The sequence below is a fragment of the Nicotiana tabacum genome, chromosome 21 (assembly GCF_000715075.1).
Source record: "Nicotiana tabacum cultivar K326 chromosome 21, ASM71507v2, whole genome shotgun sequence".
Taxonomy (NCBI): Eukaryota; Viridiplantae; Streptophyta; class Magnoliopsida; order Solanales; family Solanaceae; genus Nicotiana; species Nicotiana tabacum.
In genome coordinates, this window is record NC_134100.1 from 37,672,837 (window position 1) to 37,690,967 (window position 18,131).

The 18,131-nt window shown below is 37.2% G+C and overlaps 1 protein-coding gene across 5 annotated transcripts; it reads right to left on the reverse strand.

Moving 5' to 3' along the window:
* Nucleotides 1-201: 201 nt before the first annotated feature.
* LOC107803079 (polypyrimidine tract-binding protein homolog 2-like) lies at nt 202-10,311 on the reverse strand. 5 transcript variants are annotated; one of them, XM_075242069.1, is made up of 12 exons: nt 10,117-10,294; nt 8,779-8,983; nt 8,474-8,683; nt 8,271-8,328; nt 6,341-6,403; nt 6,156-6,229; nt 2,555-2,647; nt 2,250-2,307; nt 1,654-1,758; nt 1,470-1,551; nt 1,003-1,115; nt 202-847 (listed from the first exon to the last, which is right to left on the reverse strand). In XM_075242069.1, the coding sequence occupies exons 3-12, from the start codon at nt 8,509-8,511 to the stop codon at nt 497-499; spliced, it is 1,035 nt and encodes a 344-aa protein (XP_075098170.1). In that variant the 5' UTR covers nt 8,512-8,683; nt 8,779-8,983; nt 10,117-10,294; the 3' UTR covers nt 202-496. The 5 variants fall into 5 exon arrangements, with proteins under 5 accessions (XP_075098170.1, XP_075098169.1, XP_016482170.1 ...); XM_075242068.1 differs by having other exon boundaries at nt 8,271-8,331; XM_016626684.2 differs by lacking the exon at nt 8,271-8,328 and having other exon boundaries at nt 1,050-1,115; nt 10,117-10,311.
* Nucleotides 10,312-18,131: the final 7,820 nt, after the last annotated feature.

Here is an 18,131-nt window from a genome sequence, read left to right on the forward strand (position 1 = left end):
TACATATGATATGACCCCTTTCCATAAAATAAAACATAAGGAATTTTTGCAGAATCATTTTCTTCTATTCGTAAGAGAAAATTTGTCTTTACGAGGATCATTTTCGTTTCACATAATTAAGCCTCAACTCCTCCGAAAGCAATCACAACAATTATTTCCAATCAATCAATCAAGCCACAGTATAAATATCTCAAAGCACACTGAAACCAACTGCTACGACCATAATATAATTGATATATGGCACCCAATGAAAAGACAATTAAAAACGATTTGCACTACAGGTCAATGAAGTCTCTCATAGCCAGTGCATGCCTACAAGTAGTTTAGAAACCTTCCAATGACACCCAAAAGAAAAAGGGAACAAGATATAGAGAGGGAGACAGAAAAAGAAGAACAAAGAAATGCAGTCTGGACCAAAATATGCAACATTTTGGCTTAGATCTCGCTGCAACAAAATGTAATCCTGGTCTAGATAAGTTTGCGGTTCTCACTAGTGCTATTGTGGATGATATGGAGGCATTCCGGCAGAATGTGGTAGGCTGTTCTGTCCATGCAATGAAAGCATCCCATGACCCATCTGAGGCGGCCCACTTGCAGGCATAGAGTAAGGGTGATTCTGCATCTGCATCGGTATTTGTTGAGGTGCAGCCCCAACAGGTGAGTTCCAGCCAGCTGTATGCTGAGGTGCAGCATGATCTTGTGGAGCTGGGGCATATTGTGTAGGCCCATTGTATGGATGAACACCTGGACCTCCTACTGGATGTGGTTGCTGCCCCAAAACCGAGGGTTGAGAGTTCAGCATAGGGGCATTCGGGATTGTATAATCTCTGCTCCGATCATTATTTACCTGATATCAAACCAGGAAAACACGTGATTTTGTAGACAACTTGTTCCAAATAGGCAAAAAACATAAAGAGATGGCTGACGCTAAAACTGTAGTAGCTGTTATAAATTACTCCTAGTATCGTTAGCAAATAAAGCGCTTTATGACCCTTTTTTTACCTTAATACTGAGATCAGTGTGGCGAGAGTAGGAGATATGAAGCTTACAAAATCCTCCTTCATATATGGAATGTCCTTCCAAAGCTTCCTTTGCAACAACTGATGTCTGCACATCTGCAAACACATTGCGTTTATTCTATCGTTCAGCATACAAGCACTCTTAGTACTGAGGAACCAGATTAGTTCCAGTTATACAAAACCAGTACAAGGTGACCAATTTCAAGAGGGTAACAATCCACGGTTTAGGTCAGATACAAGTACAATAACCACTAAGTTTCTTCAATCAATATATCTAGACACTAATAAAAACAAAAGACTATAACTTCATTGCCAAATTCCCTATGCAAATACAGCTGAGAACCATCCTTGGCCTCTTTGCTAGAAATATTTTGAATCATCAAAACAAGCAACTACTGACTTTTTAGTGGAAAAACACACTGAAGAAGAAAATGGAAATTTTCATCTGACCTGGATATTGTATTAGAGCCTGAACCCCACCATTCTTATCAAACATTGCAATCTTTAGCACAGGGCCGAAAGCTGAAAAAACCTGAACCCCACACATGAAGGGAAACAGATAAAGCAATAAGTAACTCGGGATTAAGGCTGAAAGAGAATGTACAGAAACTATCTTGTAACTGAAGTAGGGTACCATGTGTAGGACATCCAAGGTTACAGCATACTGCATGTTCTCAATGGAAGCTAGAAGAACATTACTCTCAGGCTCCAGCTTCTTCCCATCTAAACCCACACTGATCTGAAACGTGAATGGGAGAAATTTCAAAGAAAGGAAAGAAACCAGCATTTCATCAACCAACTGCAAATGCACCCTAAGCACAGAAACATACGTCGTGCACCAACCATACAAAGATAAGCACACAAACTGCTATACTCTACCAGTTAAATCATAATCTCCAGGAAAGATGCATTATCTTAAAGCAGCCCCCAAATTTGCAAAATACGACATGAAAGGGTATTCTTTTCTGAAACACTTGTACCTTTTGTGTAGAGGGAGTATATCTTGCTATACATACGTGGCAAATTTGATAGATGAAGATGATTAAGCCACACGCTTACTTCGTACATAATTTTTAATACTGATTCCGTGTTAGTTAATGAAGCTTTTGACATATCAAAAAGGAAAATCCAGAATACACAAACAAGAAAGTAGGAAGACACAAATTAGAATCCTAACACATCCCCCCATGCAACTAATGACCACACTAAGAGTTGTGACAAATTGATTACCTGACCACTTGCATCAATGGCTGAGGGTGCAACAGGAAGGAGAGGATTGGTGTAATCCCTAAATCAAAACCATATGAAATGATGATTAAAGAAAGGAGAAAAGTAATCATTAGACTCCCAAAGAATAGGAAATAAAATGAGTATTAGTGATGAAGGCCAACAAAATGCAATATGTACACCTAATTTTCCCAAAATAGAACAAGCCATTTATCAGGAATGTTTGTTTAGCAAAAAAGGGTGTGTGTGTGTGTGTGAAAGAGAGAGAGGGGGAGAGAGAGTGAGAGTGAGCGAGAGATCAGTTCTACCTGCTACGATGACTCTGAAACTTCACACTAAGATCAGTATGTGCAGAATATGTTATTTTGAGGGAGCAAGGTCCCAGTTCTGGAATCAAATACCTAAGGCAGAAGAGAACAACAATATAGGTCAATAGCCACTCTCAAATACACACACAAAAAAAAAAAAAAAAACTAGCATGTAGTGATACTGAACAGCCGATGATGGGTATAAAGACAGCAGTATTTTTTTTTTAAAATAATATCATAGTAGTGTAACGACCCGGCCGGTCGTTTTGAGAGTTGTAGCCATGTTCCCCCATTTACTGCTCATTTTGTACTTTATAACTGCTATGTGACTTACAAGAGTAGTTGGTTCCGGTCCGGTAAGGTTTCGGAATGAATTGAGACACTTAGTCTCAAGGATGAAAACTTAAGTTGAAAAGGTTGACCGGAGGTGGACTCATGTGTAGACGACTCCGGAATGGAGTTTTGATGGTTCCGTTAGCTCCATTGGGTGATTTTGGAATTAGAAGCATGTCCGAATTGTGATTTGGAGGTCCGCGGTTGAATTAGGCTTGAAATGGCGAAAGTTGAAAATTTAGAAGTTTGACCGAGAGTGGACTTTGTGGTTACCGGACTCGGATTGGAGTTCCGAGAGTTGGGGTAGGTCCGTGGTAAAATTTGTGACTTGTGTGCAAAATTTGGGGTCAATCGGACGTGATTTGATGGGTTTCGGTGTCGTTTATAGAAGTTCGAATTCCTTAGTTTCAATAGGCTTGAATTGGGGTGCGATTAGTGTTTTTGATGTTGTTTGAGGTGATTTGGGGGCTCGACTAAGTTCGTATCGTGTTTTAGGACTTGGTATAATTGGTTGAGGTCCCGGGGAACTCGGGTTGATTTCGGATGGTTAACGGATCGAAAATGGGACTTAGTGCACTACTGAAGCAGGAGTCTACTGGTATAATCGCACCTGTGGAGCATTGATCGCAGGTGCAAGCTGGGAAGCGCATAAGTGGAGGTTGGACGGGGGACTGTGGAGCGCAGATGCGGAAGGAATTCCCCAGGTGCGGACTCGCACCTGCGCGTGGAGGATCGCAGAAGCGGTTGGTCGGCTTGGTGGCTTCCGCAGATTCAGATGATGGACCGCAAAAGCAGTGCCGCAGAAGCGGCTAAATTGGCCGCAGAAGCGAGAATGCTGGGCAGATTATTTAAAACGAGGGTTCCGAGATTTTCACCATTTTTAACATTTCAAGCTCGGGATTTGGCGATTCTTGAGAGGATTTTCGGGGGATTTCTTGAGGTAAGTCACTTGTAGTCTAATTTATTCAATAATTGTGTCTCCCCATTGATTTTTCCACCTAGTTTGTGTGTAATTAAGGTGGAATTTGAGAGTTTGAGGCTAGGGATTTGGAGATTTGGGTGGCGATTTGGTGTCGGATTTTGGTAAATTTGGTATGGTTGGACTCGTGGTTGAATGGGCTTTCGGGTTTTGTGACTTTAATCGGATTTCGAGACGTGAGCCCGGCTTTTGAGTCGACTTTTGACTTTTTGATTAAGAGTTTAGTATTTTCTTACGGAATTGATTCCTTTGGCCCGTGTTGATTGTATCGCATTGTTTGTGGCTAGATTCGAGGCATTCGGGGGCCGTTTCGCGAGGCAAAGGTGTGTTGGAGTAGAGATTTGCTCGGATTGAGGTAAGTAACAGTTCTAAATTTGGTTCTGAGGGTATGAAACCCCGTATTATGTGTCATGTGATTGATTTTGAGGTGACGCACATGCTAAGTGACGGGCGTGTGGGCGTGCACCGTAGGAATTATGACTTGGTCAATTCCATGGAACCGAATAGTTGAAAAATCTGTTGTTATCCATATATTCTCCTTGTGTTATAGGAATTGAACTGCAAATTATGTTAGAAACCATGTTTAGACTATGCACTGTAGGGACCCACAGAGGTCGCGTACATGTTGAATTATCTGCTAAATTGTTGTTTTGTACTCAGTCACAATTTTTACTTGCATATTACATCTCGGCCTTCATTATTGATACATTATATCATTGTTGTTTGGGCCGATTATCATGATTACTGAGAGCCCGAGAGACGGGAGAGATTGATGATTGAGTGAGGCCGAGGACTTGATTGTGAGTATATTTATGGAATCGGGTTGCACGCCGCAACATGTTTTCTTGATTTATGCCATGATTGATTTGTTATAGCGCTTGAACTGAAGGAACCCCTCCGGAGTCTGTACACACCCCACTGAGCACCGGTACCTACTGAGTGCGAGTGCCGGGCGATTGAGAGGAATGAGAGACTGTGAGGAATGAGTGACTGTGAGGTTGGAGTGCATGGGAGGACTGGGTGATTGCTGCTCTGAGATTTTGCACTTGATTTCATTTCTGTTGTACTTCAGCTGGCATATATCATTGTCATGAAATTTTTGAGAGATATTATATCCTGTTTCAATTGAACTTGACATGAATTAACTGTTTTGGCCTTAATTATCGAATTTGAAAGCATGCCTACCTTTCTATGTTGTAATTTCTGTAATGTTGCTATATCTGTGAAGCTCATCATGACTTTCAGTCCATTATTTAGTCTTGTTACTTACTGAGTTGGTTGTACTCACGCTACACCCTGCACTTCGTGTGCAGATCCAGGCGCTTCTGGTCACGGTGGGTGTTGATTTCTTTGCGCAGCTTGATCGTTGGAGATTCCGAAGTAGCTGCCCGGCGTTCGCAAACCTTGTCTCTCCTTCCCTATCTTTCCGTTTTATGTACTTAGTTTTAGTCTTTTATAGACAGTATTTCCAGACTTGTATTGTATAGACGCTCATGTACTCCGTGACACCCCGATGTTGGAAATTACTGTATTGGGTTTTGGCCTTCTATCCAGTTTTTGAGAGTGTGATGATTTAAACCTGTGTTATTCCTATTTTTCATTTAAAAGTGTTAGTATGTGCGAGGTGTCGGCTTGCTTAGTACTATGATACGCGCCATCACGATTCACGACAGATCGAGTTTTGGGTCGTGACAAGTAGTCTGAGCAATGCACATCAAAACAGCTAGCTGACAGCAAGTCTAAGCAGAAGTCTCTTCTGGCAACACCTTTTAACCAGGATCGGCTAATATTTCTTAAGCTAGAAGATGCAAGCTCACGGGTCCTAATTATGAATAGGTTCTACAACAACATTTAAAACTACATTCTTTAGCAGTACAACAGCAATAAAAAAAAGCAACCCGGTACACAAAGTATCCCACATTCACGCAGGATCCGGGGAAGGGTCATACCCCAACGATGCTATGTAGACAACCTACCCTAATACAAATATTAGTGGCTGATTCTACAGCTCGAACCTGTAACCTATAGATCACACGAAAACAACTTTAACGTTGCTCCAGGCTCCCTTCAACACAGGCCATATCACTAAAATTACAATGAACCTGAGGAGCATTATGCGAACATAAAATGAGATATGGAATGGTCAAGGAACATGCGTGTACCCCTTCGGTAGATTCTTAAAAAAGCTCTTCAAAGATGTCGAGCCCCAATGTATGTGCACCACATCTACAGTAAATGATCCATAACAGTTGGGCTACATTCCAATCTGAAATATAAATCCGCAATCACCTGGGAATGCTTCTTCCATCAAGGGCATCCTTTGCAGAAGTGGCCGTTTCTGCATCAGAAAATTGCACTAGAGCCTGAAAAGGGTTCCAAGTAAGAGCGGCGGACTTGTCAGCTGAATCAGTGGTCTAGAGACATAAATAAGACCAATCAAAGTTGATAGAATCCAACTTCAGTAACATACTGACCTGGAATCCAGCAGTTTTCTCAAATGTAGTAATCTTATGGACAAATCCAAAAGCTGAGAACACCTGAAAAAATAGGATTTTAAGTAGAAAAATCAATTGAAGGTAAAAACAAAATAAAAATTTGGGAACTTCTTAGATGTTATTTTGCAATTTCAATCATTGTTCTTGAATAAAGAAGTACAAGATAACAGAAAAACCACCTAGTTTCTAATGATTATCAATTATATCTTCTCTCTTAAAGATATCAGTGAAGAATCTCCCTTTCGGGGATGAAACCTATATGTTCACCTAAAGAAAATCTCAAAAGCAAAAAATACTCTTTCAAAAAGGTTAAAAAGAATACCGCTCCTCTCATCTACTGCATCTGATGCAACCAAAACTACCAGACCACAGGAGACTGCATGATCAAATTAACATAATAACTTCAGCCATTCAGATATTCAGAACATTCATCAATCTTTCACTAGCAATGGAGTTGATTTAGGCCTCATTTGTTTTTTTAAGATTAAGACATGAATCTGAATACACATATGAATATTAAGATGTGTTTTAAGATTTGTATACTAAATGATTAAGACGGTTTGTTTTTAAACATATGAGTATATAGAATTTATCTTTATTTAAAATTAATAAACATAAATTCAAATAAAATACTAATTAATCTAATATTCTATATATATATATATATATATATGGTAGTCGGTGGTGATGGCTAACGAAGGTGGTTCTGGGTAGTAGCTAGTGGTGATTGGTAGCGATAGCAATTATGGTTGAGGATGGTGGTGGATAGTTAATAATAGTGAGTGGTGGTTGTGGTTGTGGTTGTGGTTGTGGTTGTGATTGAGGAAGGTGATGGTGGGTGGTGGTAGTTTATAATGATGGATGGTGCCGGCTATGGTTATTGATGGTGATGGGGTGGTTGGTGGTGGTAGTTGAGGTGGGTGAGTGTGTGGTTATGGTTGAGGATGATGGTGGTGGGGTGGTGGGTAGGGGTAGTAGTGGCGGCTATGGTTGAGGATGGTGGTGGGGGTGGTAGTTGATAATGGTTGGCGGTGGCGACAATTATTAATGAATGTGGATGATAGCATCTTAATGAAATTAAGTCTTTGTTATAGATCTTAACCATACAGACCTATTCAGACCCATTAAGTGATTGTGAAGTTAAAAAACACACACACTTAATGATTAAGATCTGAATGATCAAGATTCAGACATTAAAAACAAACACACTTAGTGTGTGAGATCTGAATGATTAAGATTCACACCTCCATTAAGTGCAAACAAATGAGGCCTTAGTGTCTCTATTCAATAAAGCCTACGGCTTGACTTAGTGAGAATAAATGCATCATAGTCAACTGGCGATCATCATTGCTGGGGTCTTCGGCAGTGATAAGTGACCTGAACTTCATCTATCCCATTCCATGAAGATGTCTTTTTAAAACAAAAAATCTTCTCTTTGAACATTCCAATAATACCAAACAAGAAGCGATGGGATGGAGACATTTAAAGTATTTAATAAGCTATTTACATAAAAAGATAGATTTAGGAAAAGATCAACACAAACAAGTAACGGAGAAAGAGGGTTTAGGCAACTAAATAACCAAGGACAGAGCATTGAGGTTATCTCTTAGATTTAAGTGTAGCTCAACACTAAAGTTTGAGTTATTTTAAACTAAAAGAGACAAAGACACTATAACAGAACACTGAAATGCTGCATCCACTAACAAATGCCAGACGCACAAGTAACAATTTTGCCTCAGGTGACAAGATGTAGCAGCAAACATTATGCACATACCAAAGAGAGTGCCAATTTTCAAAAGAAAAAGAAAAGAGAAACATCTGACACTCCAAGGGAAGTCCAGATAATAAAATTAAGAAAAGGGGTGAGAAAGAGCCAGTGTTAAGCAAAGGAGAAAGGAAACAAACACACATGCGCTCTTTCTCCCGATGCAATAAGCTGCCATTGCAGATATATCCTTGACATTGGCCTGCTGATCCATTCATATTCATGTCAAAGAGCACTCAACAAAGCAAGACATACTATAACCTATTACTAAAACGTAGAAAACCTTTCTATGAAGAAGGTTTGCCATCCACCAAACAAATATGTGGGGAAGTAATATAATTACTTACCAAGTGTAGAACATCAATACTGACAAGACGTGCGTCATTTCCCTCAATTGTTACCAACAATACATTTCCAGCTACATCGGCAATAGTTTTGTTGTTCACTATCTCTTGTCTGTTGGAATACTGTAGGTAGACGGTTTTCCCTCGTACCTGAGCTGGTTCTGAGGAAGACGCATAGTACGATATCATTGCAATAGCTTGATTCAGTTCTGCCTACAAACATTAATAGGTAAAAAACGAGACATAAAGTTAAGTATAGTTTCACTAGAAAGAAACAAAGATTTGAAGAAAAAAGAAGTACGACTTACAAACTCTATAAATGCTTGATTTCTATTTGCTCCAACATTACACTTGGTGTTGACAACTTTACCAAATGGCTTCCCCAATTCGATAAGTTCCTCCTCTGTGCACTCCCATGGTAAGTTTCTTAAATGTAGAACCTTAGAGGGAGGCTGTGTGTATCGGAACTGAGGCTGGCTAGATACAGATGACATTCCGGACCACAAACCCAAACTTCAACAAAAGCAACACAGATTAAAGCCCAACATGTAACACTCCTAAACAACTAAAGACCATATTTGTCACATATACAAGATATTTACAAAATGCAATTTCATGTTCTAAATGTTCCTACCTCATCACTCAAGAACCAAATCTAGCTAAAAGATACGAGTACATCAATCTAAACATCATGCATGTTTATGAACACACTGCGATCTCCAGCAAATGAACCAAAATTTTAGAATAAGTTCAACTACTATCATATACTTTCTTGTCCTTTTTCAGTTCTCATCTCCGAATCTCTTTCCTTGAATGCTATGATATAATGCTTTTCCCAGTAGGTACGACGCAACCATAAATTATTCACCCCTTGTGTATTTTCTAACTATACACAGAGGGAAAACAACAAACAAAGAATAAAAGAATGGAACATACACTTGTTATCCTCTTTCATTGTGTAACAAAGTAATCCTTCAATTTTATAATAATAATAATGATAAAACTATACTAGACAGTTCTTCCCCCATCCCAAACCCAAAAAAACCTATAAAGTAACACACCTCAATGAAAGAAAAAGAAAAGAAAGAATTAGGATTGAATACCCCCGGGGTGGGGGTGGGGGGGAGTAGTAATAGCATAGCTTGGCACATTACACGGGTTAGAACCGTGCCATTAACAAAGGCTTGGTATTTAGGTAGAGGAGTGGACCCATTATCCTCTGAGTTTCAAACCGTGCACCAGTAGCTCTCTGGAATTGCTCGGTTATAAAAAAATTAGGATTTAATAGCAAAACTACCAAACAGGAAAAGAAATACAAGCAATACAGCATTTCACAATAAGAAATTAATGTAATCAGCAAAAAGACACCAACTTTATCATCAACCGTCCACAAATCCGACAAAATTGCAGCGGTAAAAACTCAAAAGCGTACAATCCCTTAAGTCAAAACCCAGCCAACAGATAGAACAAAGGAATAAAAAGGGCTCTGGAATTTTTCGTTTCATGGCCAAAAACGGTTATAAATAACCGAAAGCACAGTCGTTCAGAAAAAATCAAGATTGAACAATAACAGCTAAAAATAAAGAATATGGATTAGGGCACAAAGCAAACGAACAAAAAATGAGACTTTTCTCAATGAGGCGTACCTAGCAAGGCGGTTACGAGAACAGGACAGGATTTTCTTCTGCTATCAACGGAGACGAAAGGACAGCTTTGGCACGGAAAGAGCAATAGATCTTGATAGCTGACTGTTGAAGGGGCAGAGACCTGAAGGCATCAAATATAGGATGAGGTACAAAGCCAAGGGCGAGGTCGGAAAAACACAAAAATGAATGTACCCAGGTTGTAAAAGGAAATAAAACTGAAAAAGAGTTATTAAAGGAAATGAAAAAGTGGAGCAACATATCATAAAAATGTGCTATTTGTTATAAAAATAATTATAATGTGGATGTCCATTTATTACTCTGCTATAAATAATCTTCATTCATTTGGTACTCTATTAAAGTTTATCTACAAGCAGTTGATGCAAGCAACTCAATAAAATGATTTGCAACAACTTCTTATTAAACAGGTAGGTTGCAAGCAGCTCATGCAGACAGCTTACAAGCAGTTCAAGAAAAGTCTCGCAGCTGCTTCCTGAAAAGCCTCACAACTGCTTCCTTTCTTCTATAAATAGAGGAGATTTCAGTTCATTATGTACATGAGTTTGAAGTTGAATAATATATCAGTTTCTCTCTAAAAAAAAATATATGTTCAAGTGATAATCTAGCAGATTTGTCCACTAAATCTTTGCCAACTTTAACTTTTGAGAAGATGGTATACAAGATTGGAATGCGGAGACTCAAATATTTGGAACAAGATTTTTATCAGGGGGGAGTGAAATACGCGTTGTACTCTTTTTTCCTTACTAAGATTTTTCCCATAGGGTTTTTCTTGTAAGGTTTTTTAATGAGGCACCTAGAATTGCGTATTACTAAATATGTGTACTCTTTTTCCTTCACTAGGATTTTTTTCACTGGGTTTTCCCTAGTAAAGTTTTAACGAGGCACAATATCTTTTAATGAACATCCAAGGGGGAGTGTTATGAAAATAATTATAATGTGGATGTCCATTTATTACTCCGCTATAGATAATCTTCCTGAAGAAGATTATCTGTTTGGTACTCTATTAAAATTTATCTATAAGCAGCTGATGCAGGCAGGTTGCAAGCAACTCAATGAAATGATTTGCAGCAACTTATTATTAAACATGCAGGTTCCAAACAGCTCATGCAGACAACTTACAAGCAACTCAAGAAAAGTCTCGCAGCTGCTTCCTGAAAAGCCTCACAACTGCTTCATTTCTTCTATAAATAGAGGAGATTTCAGTTCATTATGTACATGAGTTTGAAGTTGAATAATATATCAATCTCTCTCTATACTTGTCTTCGATTTATCTACTTTACAGTTTTTATTTTATAACACTATTTTCTTTTTAAAAAGACCTAATTATAAATATGTTTTCTTTCGTAAATTGTTAGGTGTATAACTTGATTAGAGCACTATACCGTATTCTCACATAGGGTATGTTTGGTACGAAGGAAAATATTCTCCTGAAAAATATTTTTATGGAAAATAAGTGGTTTTATAACTTATTTTCCCTTATTTAGTTGGTGAGTGGAATACTTTTTCCGAAAAATATTTTTTAGTGTTTGGTTAGAGAGTAGAAAATATTTTTTAGAAAAATAATTTTTTATGCTACTCTCCTCACTCACCCCCTTCCCCCAAGTCCTTATGTTTCATATGCTCTCCTCCTCCCCTCCAAATACCCAACGTTTTCAAGACTCTATTTTTTTCAAAAATTTAATTATTCTTCTAAAAATTCACACAAACTCAAATGAACTAATATGTTGCATTACTTTTTTTTTACGTAAAAATAACGTTGAAATTTGTGTCCCATAACTAAAATGAAAATACTCTTTTTTGGGTTCAAAAAGAAAGTACTATTTCTACAACATGAAAATAAAGTACTTATTTTGTTGAAATGAAAGAAAATTATTTTTCTACATCATAAAAAGAAAATATTCATTTTGTTGAAATGAAAGAAAATAATTTTTCTAAATCATGAAAAGAAAATACTTTTTTTATTGAAATGAAAGAAAGTACTTTTTATAAATCATGAAAAGAAAATACTTTTTTTGTTAAAATGAAAAAAAAAATTATATCAAGAAAGGAAAAATACTCATTTGTTGAAATGACAAAAAAATACTCTATCTATAATATGAAAAGAAAGTATCATTAATAATATTTCTATTTAGGGTGGGGGTTGGGATTGGGGTGGGTGGGGTGGATAGGTGGTGGGGTTGGGGTGGGTGATGTGGGGGTGGGTTGGTGGGGGTGAGGTGGAGATGGAAAATAGGGTGGGGAAGGTTAAAAAAGAGTTTTGGAAAATATTTTACCTTCTCTTGATAGGGAAAATATTTTTCTCCAAGAAAAATGAGTTCATGAGGAAAATGTTTTCCAAAACATTTAAACCAACCAAACATGAAAAAATTAAAAAATATTTTCCTTCATACCAAACACACCCATAGTTGCATGATTTTGTATAGTCAGTCCTCTAAATTTATTATTTCTTAATTAAACACCTCTAGTTGATTAGAATCAGGGACATATCCACTTGCGACTTACGGATTCACATGAACCCACTCTATTGATTGACCATGCCTATGTGGACTTATGTGGCTTGAATAGGATCCACTCAACTTAACTAGAGTTTTTGATTCGAGTCTTAAGAAATAAAAAGCTAAGCTTATAAATCCACATTAGCTAAGTAAGTAAATTTCTAAAATTGGATGCACATAGCAAAATATGTATTGTTAATACACGATTCTTATTTTGTATTCTATGATACATTCAATAATATGTAGATTCTCTATGTAGCTTACCATGTATTAGCAATACTGATCGTTAGTCAATCAAACACCACATAAGTAATTATGCGGGAATCACTTTTTTATGTGACAAATCAAATATTGTATTACTTATGCGAAATTTTAGGTATGAATTAATTTTAATAAATGTGGCTAATCAAATTGCCTCTCATTTTATTATTTTTGTTGCAAAATTCTACCGATAACAACCAATCTCTCTCTCTCTCTCTATATATATATATACTGGTGACATGGCATGTCTCTTTTTTTGCTATTTTCTTTATTTTACATTTACTTTATTGAAGAAAAAGTTCAAAAATTGCCATTTCTTACTATCATTTGTTTATTGGTATAATAAAATAAGCAAATGAAAGGTTGTGTCAGTAAGGAAGAGTTGTAACAGATAACGAAAGGCACATTATAGTAGGGTGGGCATAATACTAACCGAATCGAAAAAATTGACCGAACCAAAAATTTTAAATTTTCTGTTTCGATTTTTCGGTTTATTCGGTCGGTGTGCGATTTTATATTTTTTGAAAGTTTGGTGTTCGGTTCGGTTATCGATTTTGATGATTCAGTTTTCGATTAAACTGAAAAATCGAAGTTTTTCACCATAGATTTCATTTACTATATTTCACTCAATTTCTCTACAGGTTGCTGACACTTCAATTTCAATCAACTTTGCCTTAGTAATTAATGTGATGTTTATATTCACTCAAGTAACTTAAACATTTGATCTTAAGTTGCTGGCACTTTCTTAAGTGGTTAGACAGGTCAACTTGTTCACAAAATTTTAATAATAAAATTAGATGATTCGTTAACTTTAGAACACGTAATTAGGTGTGCTATATATCGTTACGTGGAATCCTTCTTTATCAATGCATATAATATAACTATGCAACAACTTCTTTTCTAATGGAAAAATACTAAGTTTTAGTGTGAAGCTTAAGGAGAAATTTTATCAATATTGATTAGCCAAACTAGACGTGCAAGAATATAATTTACAGAGGTAATACTTTGAAAAAAAGTTATATCTAACGATCTATTTTCTGTAGACGAAAGCCCAAATATGATAGGTCTAAACCGACCGAATTGAGCCAAAAATCGGCCTAACCGATCTTTGAGAAACCGATAAAACCGTATTAATTTTGGTTCGATTTTTGGTTTACCTAATACAAAATTGAAAATCGAACAAACCGAACTGACCGACGCTCACCCCTACATTATGGGAGTTAATATTTCAGGAGAAAGTGATTTGAAGATATATATACACCACAAAAATGGCAGTCAAACAACTACGATATCTATATGGATTCTCCCATGGTTTTTATCTCTTCCGGAACCTATAATTCATATTTCACCTGGGGACTCTCTTACGCCCTCTTTCCTTTCAGCCACCAATACGTCGTCGGCAAATCCTCTGTCGGTATATCCCCTTATCAATTCTTATTATACTATTGATTGAACAACTTTTCTTAATTGTCGTTCTCCAAAAAATAAGTTACTAACTTTCGAATTCACAAGCATATGCAAATTAGGTAAAGTTTTCTCCTCCTAATATTAAGCAATCATTAGAAGAAAATGTAAGAGTTATGGACTTGCACATATATTTTGTATTAAGAATAATTATATGTCGGTTGCTATCGTTAAAATGTTACCCAAATTAAAAGTGATCTGCTAAAGTTTAAAGTTAAATGGGTTTATAAGACACCTCCTAAATTATGGAATCTTATGTGTAGATACCCGGTAACTTCTAATTTAATGATGTGCTAAATTAGAAATAAATAAACTTGTGCACCTATTAATAGGGTTATGATCCCCAAATCAAATGTATGGGTTTCTTTTCTGATCCCATCGTTGAAAAAGTTGAGGTCCACCCACGTCTTGGTTTGGAAGACTAACAACTTGCAAGACGAAGGACTTCATCGTCTCTCATGGATTCAGGTACGCTTGCGCTTCTAGTATTTATTCTTGATGATTTGACATGATACTTTTGGGTAAAAGATGACGGTGTTCGTCTTTAAAGTTTTGGTTCTAACAATTGGTATCAGAGCCAATATCATGTTAATTCATTAAGAATTAAATTTGTGCAATTTTAGATTTCATAAATTAAACAGAACCTGGATTCGGTTTAAGTTATTTTTAGCTTTCGAAAAGCATACATGACGTAGTCTAAGTTGAAATAATTTTTTATTTTTTTAACCCAAGACTATAGTCAAAAGAATTTTAGTTTATGCTATGTGTGCCGCTAATTTGGTTCAAAGTGAAGGTTTATCCTCCTTTAGGTTTCAACCGCCAAAGAAGAACTTTTTAATGTTTTAGATGTTGTTACAGAAAGAAAGAAAGAAAAATTAGGACAAGGCAGTAAAAAATTTTGGATATTGCTTCGGCAATAGGGGTGTTGCCTGAAAGTATCTTTTGTTCAAATTAAATTATGTCAAAGTTTGTTTTCAGCAAATCAATTTTTTTATACTTAAGAAAAGGCTTTCAGCATCTCCACCTCCATGGTTAGCCGCCCCACTTTTTATTTGCTGAGATAGTAAGGTAATATGTAAAATAAATAATTTTTTGGGTTAACGTTGCCACTACAGAGGCACATGTGAAATTGAGGAAGTGGAGGTTTTACCTTCTTTAAAGTCTAGGTTTTGCCGTCTCACTGCCTACTCTTTGGGCTATTTAAGTGCATTATAAGTTATTTTTATATTTTTAGGTTGCCTATTATTAAAAAAATAATAAATAAAGAAGAAGGTTGGCCAATTCTACGACATAACTGTCACGACCCAAAATCCAACCAGCTGTGATGGCACCTAACCCAACCCGCTAGGTAAACCAATTAACAATAAACTAATTCAAATGAGATTCATTAAGAGAAGAAATAATAATACAACTGAACTTTTATACAAAGAATTCCTAAGGACTGGTAGTACAAATCATGAGCTTCTAAGATTTAGAGTTTATAAAGTTGGTATGAAATAAATACATCATCTGTTTGAAATATACATGAACATATAAAAAATTCTAAAGCTACCAAGAACAAGAGGCAGCTATGACCGGAACGCAGGTACATTTTCAAATCCAGCTCTTGCCAAACATAACAACATCAACATCCAACATCTGCACGCAAGGTGTATAAGTGTAATATGAGTACAACCGACCCCATATACTCAATAAGTAACAAACCTAACCTTGGTTGAAAGCAGTGACGAACTGGGACAAAGGTGTGAGTCCAACACCAATATCCAACAACATCTCATAACAATATAATAAAAGTGGTAAAAGAATTAACTCGGAGATATAATGTTCAGCTCGTTCATAGTTCCGAAGAATAGGCATGCTTTTCAAGTATATTAGTGAAAACCCAAATCTTTTACTAAAATTACCAAAATATGAGTAAATGTAAAAAACTATGATTTTTTTCAAAAACTTTCAACAACAGGTAAGATGTTTCATTATCAAATGGCATGAGAAAAGTACATCTCTATGCCTACATGTCAATGTGTATGTGAAGTCATGAATGACACGTACAACATGAGAAAAATGCATCTCTATACCTGTATGTCAAGTGTGCATGTCGAATACAATGCAACACAGGCCCTCGGCCTCACTCAGTCATCAATGTCTCCATCTCTCGGCCTCACAAATCTCATGCCAATCGGCCCAAACAATGATAATATGATGTGAGACAAATGATAACAGAGACTGAGATATGATATACAATGAATGAGTATGACTGATTATGTAATTGCAATTTAAGCTAATAACTCGATAGCAGAAATGACCTCGGTGGATCCCAACAAGATAAACATATAGCCTAAACATGGTTTCTAACATGGATCATAACTCAATTACACTAGCACGTAGAAATCTCATGGATAAAGACAAGATTAGCTAACTACACAATACCTCAGAAACAACCGAGTCATAATTCACACGGTGCACACCCATACGCCTGTCACCTAGCATGTGCGTCACCTCAACACCAAACACATAATACGTATATTCGGGGTTCATACACTCAACAACAAGTTTAGAATTGTTACTTACCTCGAACAAGCCAAATCCAATACCGAGCAAGTCAAACGATGCTCCAAAAAATCCATCCCGCGCGTACCTACCTCCGAACGGCTCGAAACTAGCCAAAATCAACTCAAAAACATCAAATAATGCCAAAGGAAATAAACCTAATCGATAAAGGTCGAATCTTTAATCAAAATTCCAAAGTCAACCAAAAAGTCAAACCCGGGCCTGCACCTCAGAACCCGACAAAACTCACAAAATCCGACAACCCATTCAATTACGAGTCCAATCATACTAGTTTCACTCAAATCCGACTCTGAATCGACGTTCAAAACTCAAAACTTCACTTTATGAAACTTTAGACAAAACCCCTAATTTCTCTCTTGCAATCCTCAATCAAATGCCAAAAACGAAGATAAATTCATGAAATAAAATCAAATCTAAGTAGAGAACACTTACCCCAATCCATATGGTAAAATTCGCTTAAAAATCATCTCAATCCGAGCTCCATAGCTCCAAATATGCAAATATGGCCGAAACCCCCGAAAATAGAGTACTTATAATCACTGGGCGAATCAATAAATCGTGATCGCGGAAATACCATCGCGATCACGAAGAAGAAAATGCACTGCTCCTAAAAATGCACTACGCGATCGCATCAATAGACTCACGATCGCGATACATAAGGCTGACAGAACTACGCGTTCGCGGAAGCAACATTGCGAATGCAAAGAGATAACCAGTACTCAACCCAAATTTCCTCTACGCGATCGCATAGAAGCAGATGCGAACGCGATGAAGACCAGTCCCAACTCTACCTGAACGCAGCCATCCAATCGCGACCGCGATGAAGAAAGTGCCCAGCTCCAGATTTCCTCTACGCGATCGCATACCCTTCTTCGCGATTGCGAAGGACAATCGAGGCATCATAAACCAGCAGCAACCAGTAATGAAAACATGAAGAAAAATCATCCGAAATCAATCCGAAATACGCCCGAGCCCCTCAGGACCCCGTGCGAACATACCAACAAGTCCCATAACATAACAAATACCTACTCGAGGCCTCAATTCACGCATAACAACATCGAAACGAATCGCACCTCAAATCAAACTTAATGAACTTTTGAACTTCCAAAACTCGCGCCGAAACATATCAAATCAGCTCGGAATGAACTCAAATTTTGCACACAAGTCCCAAATGACATAACAAAGCTATTCCACTTCCAGAACCACAAT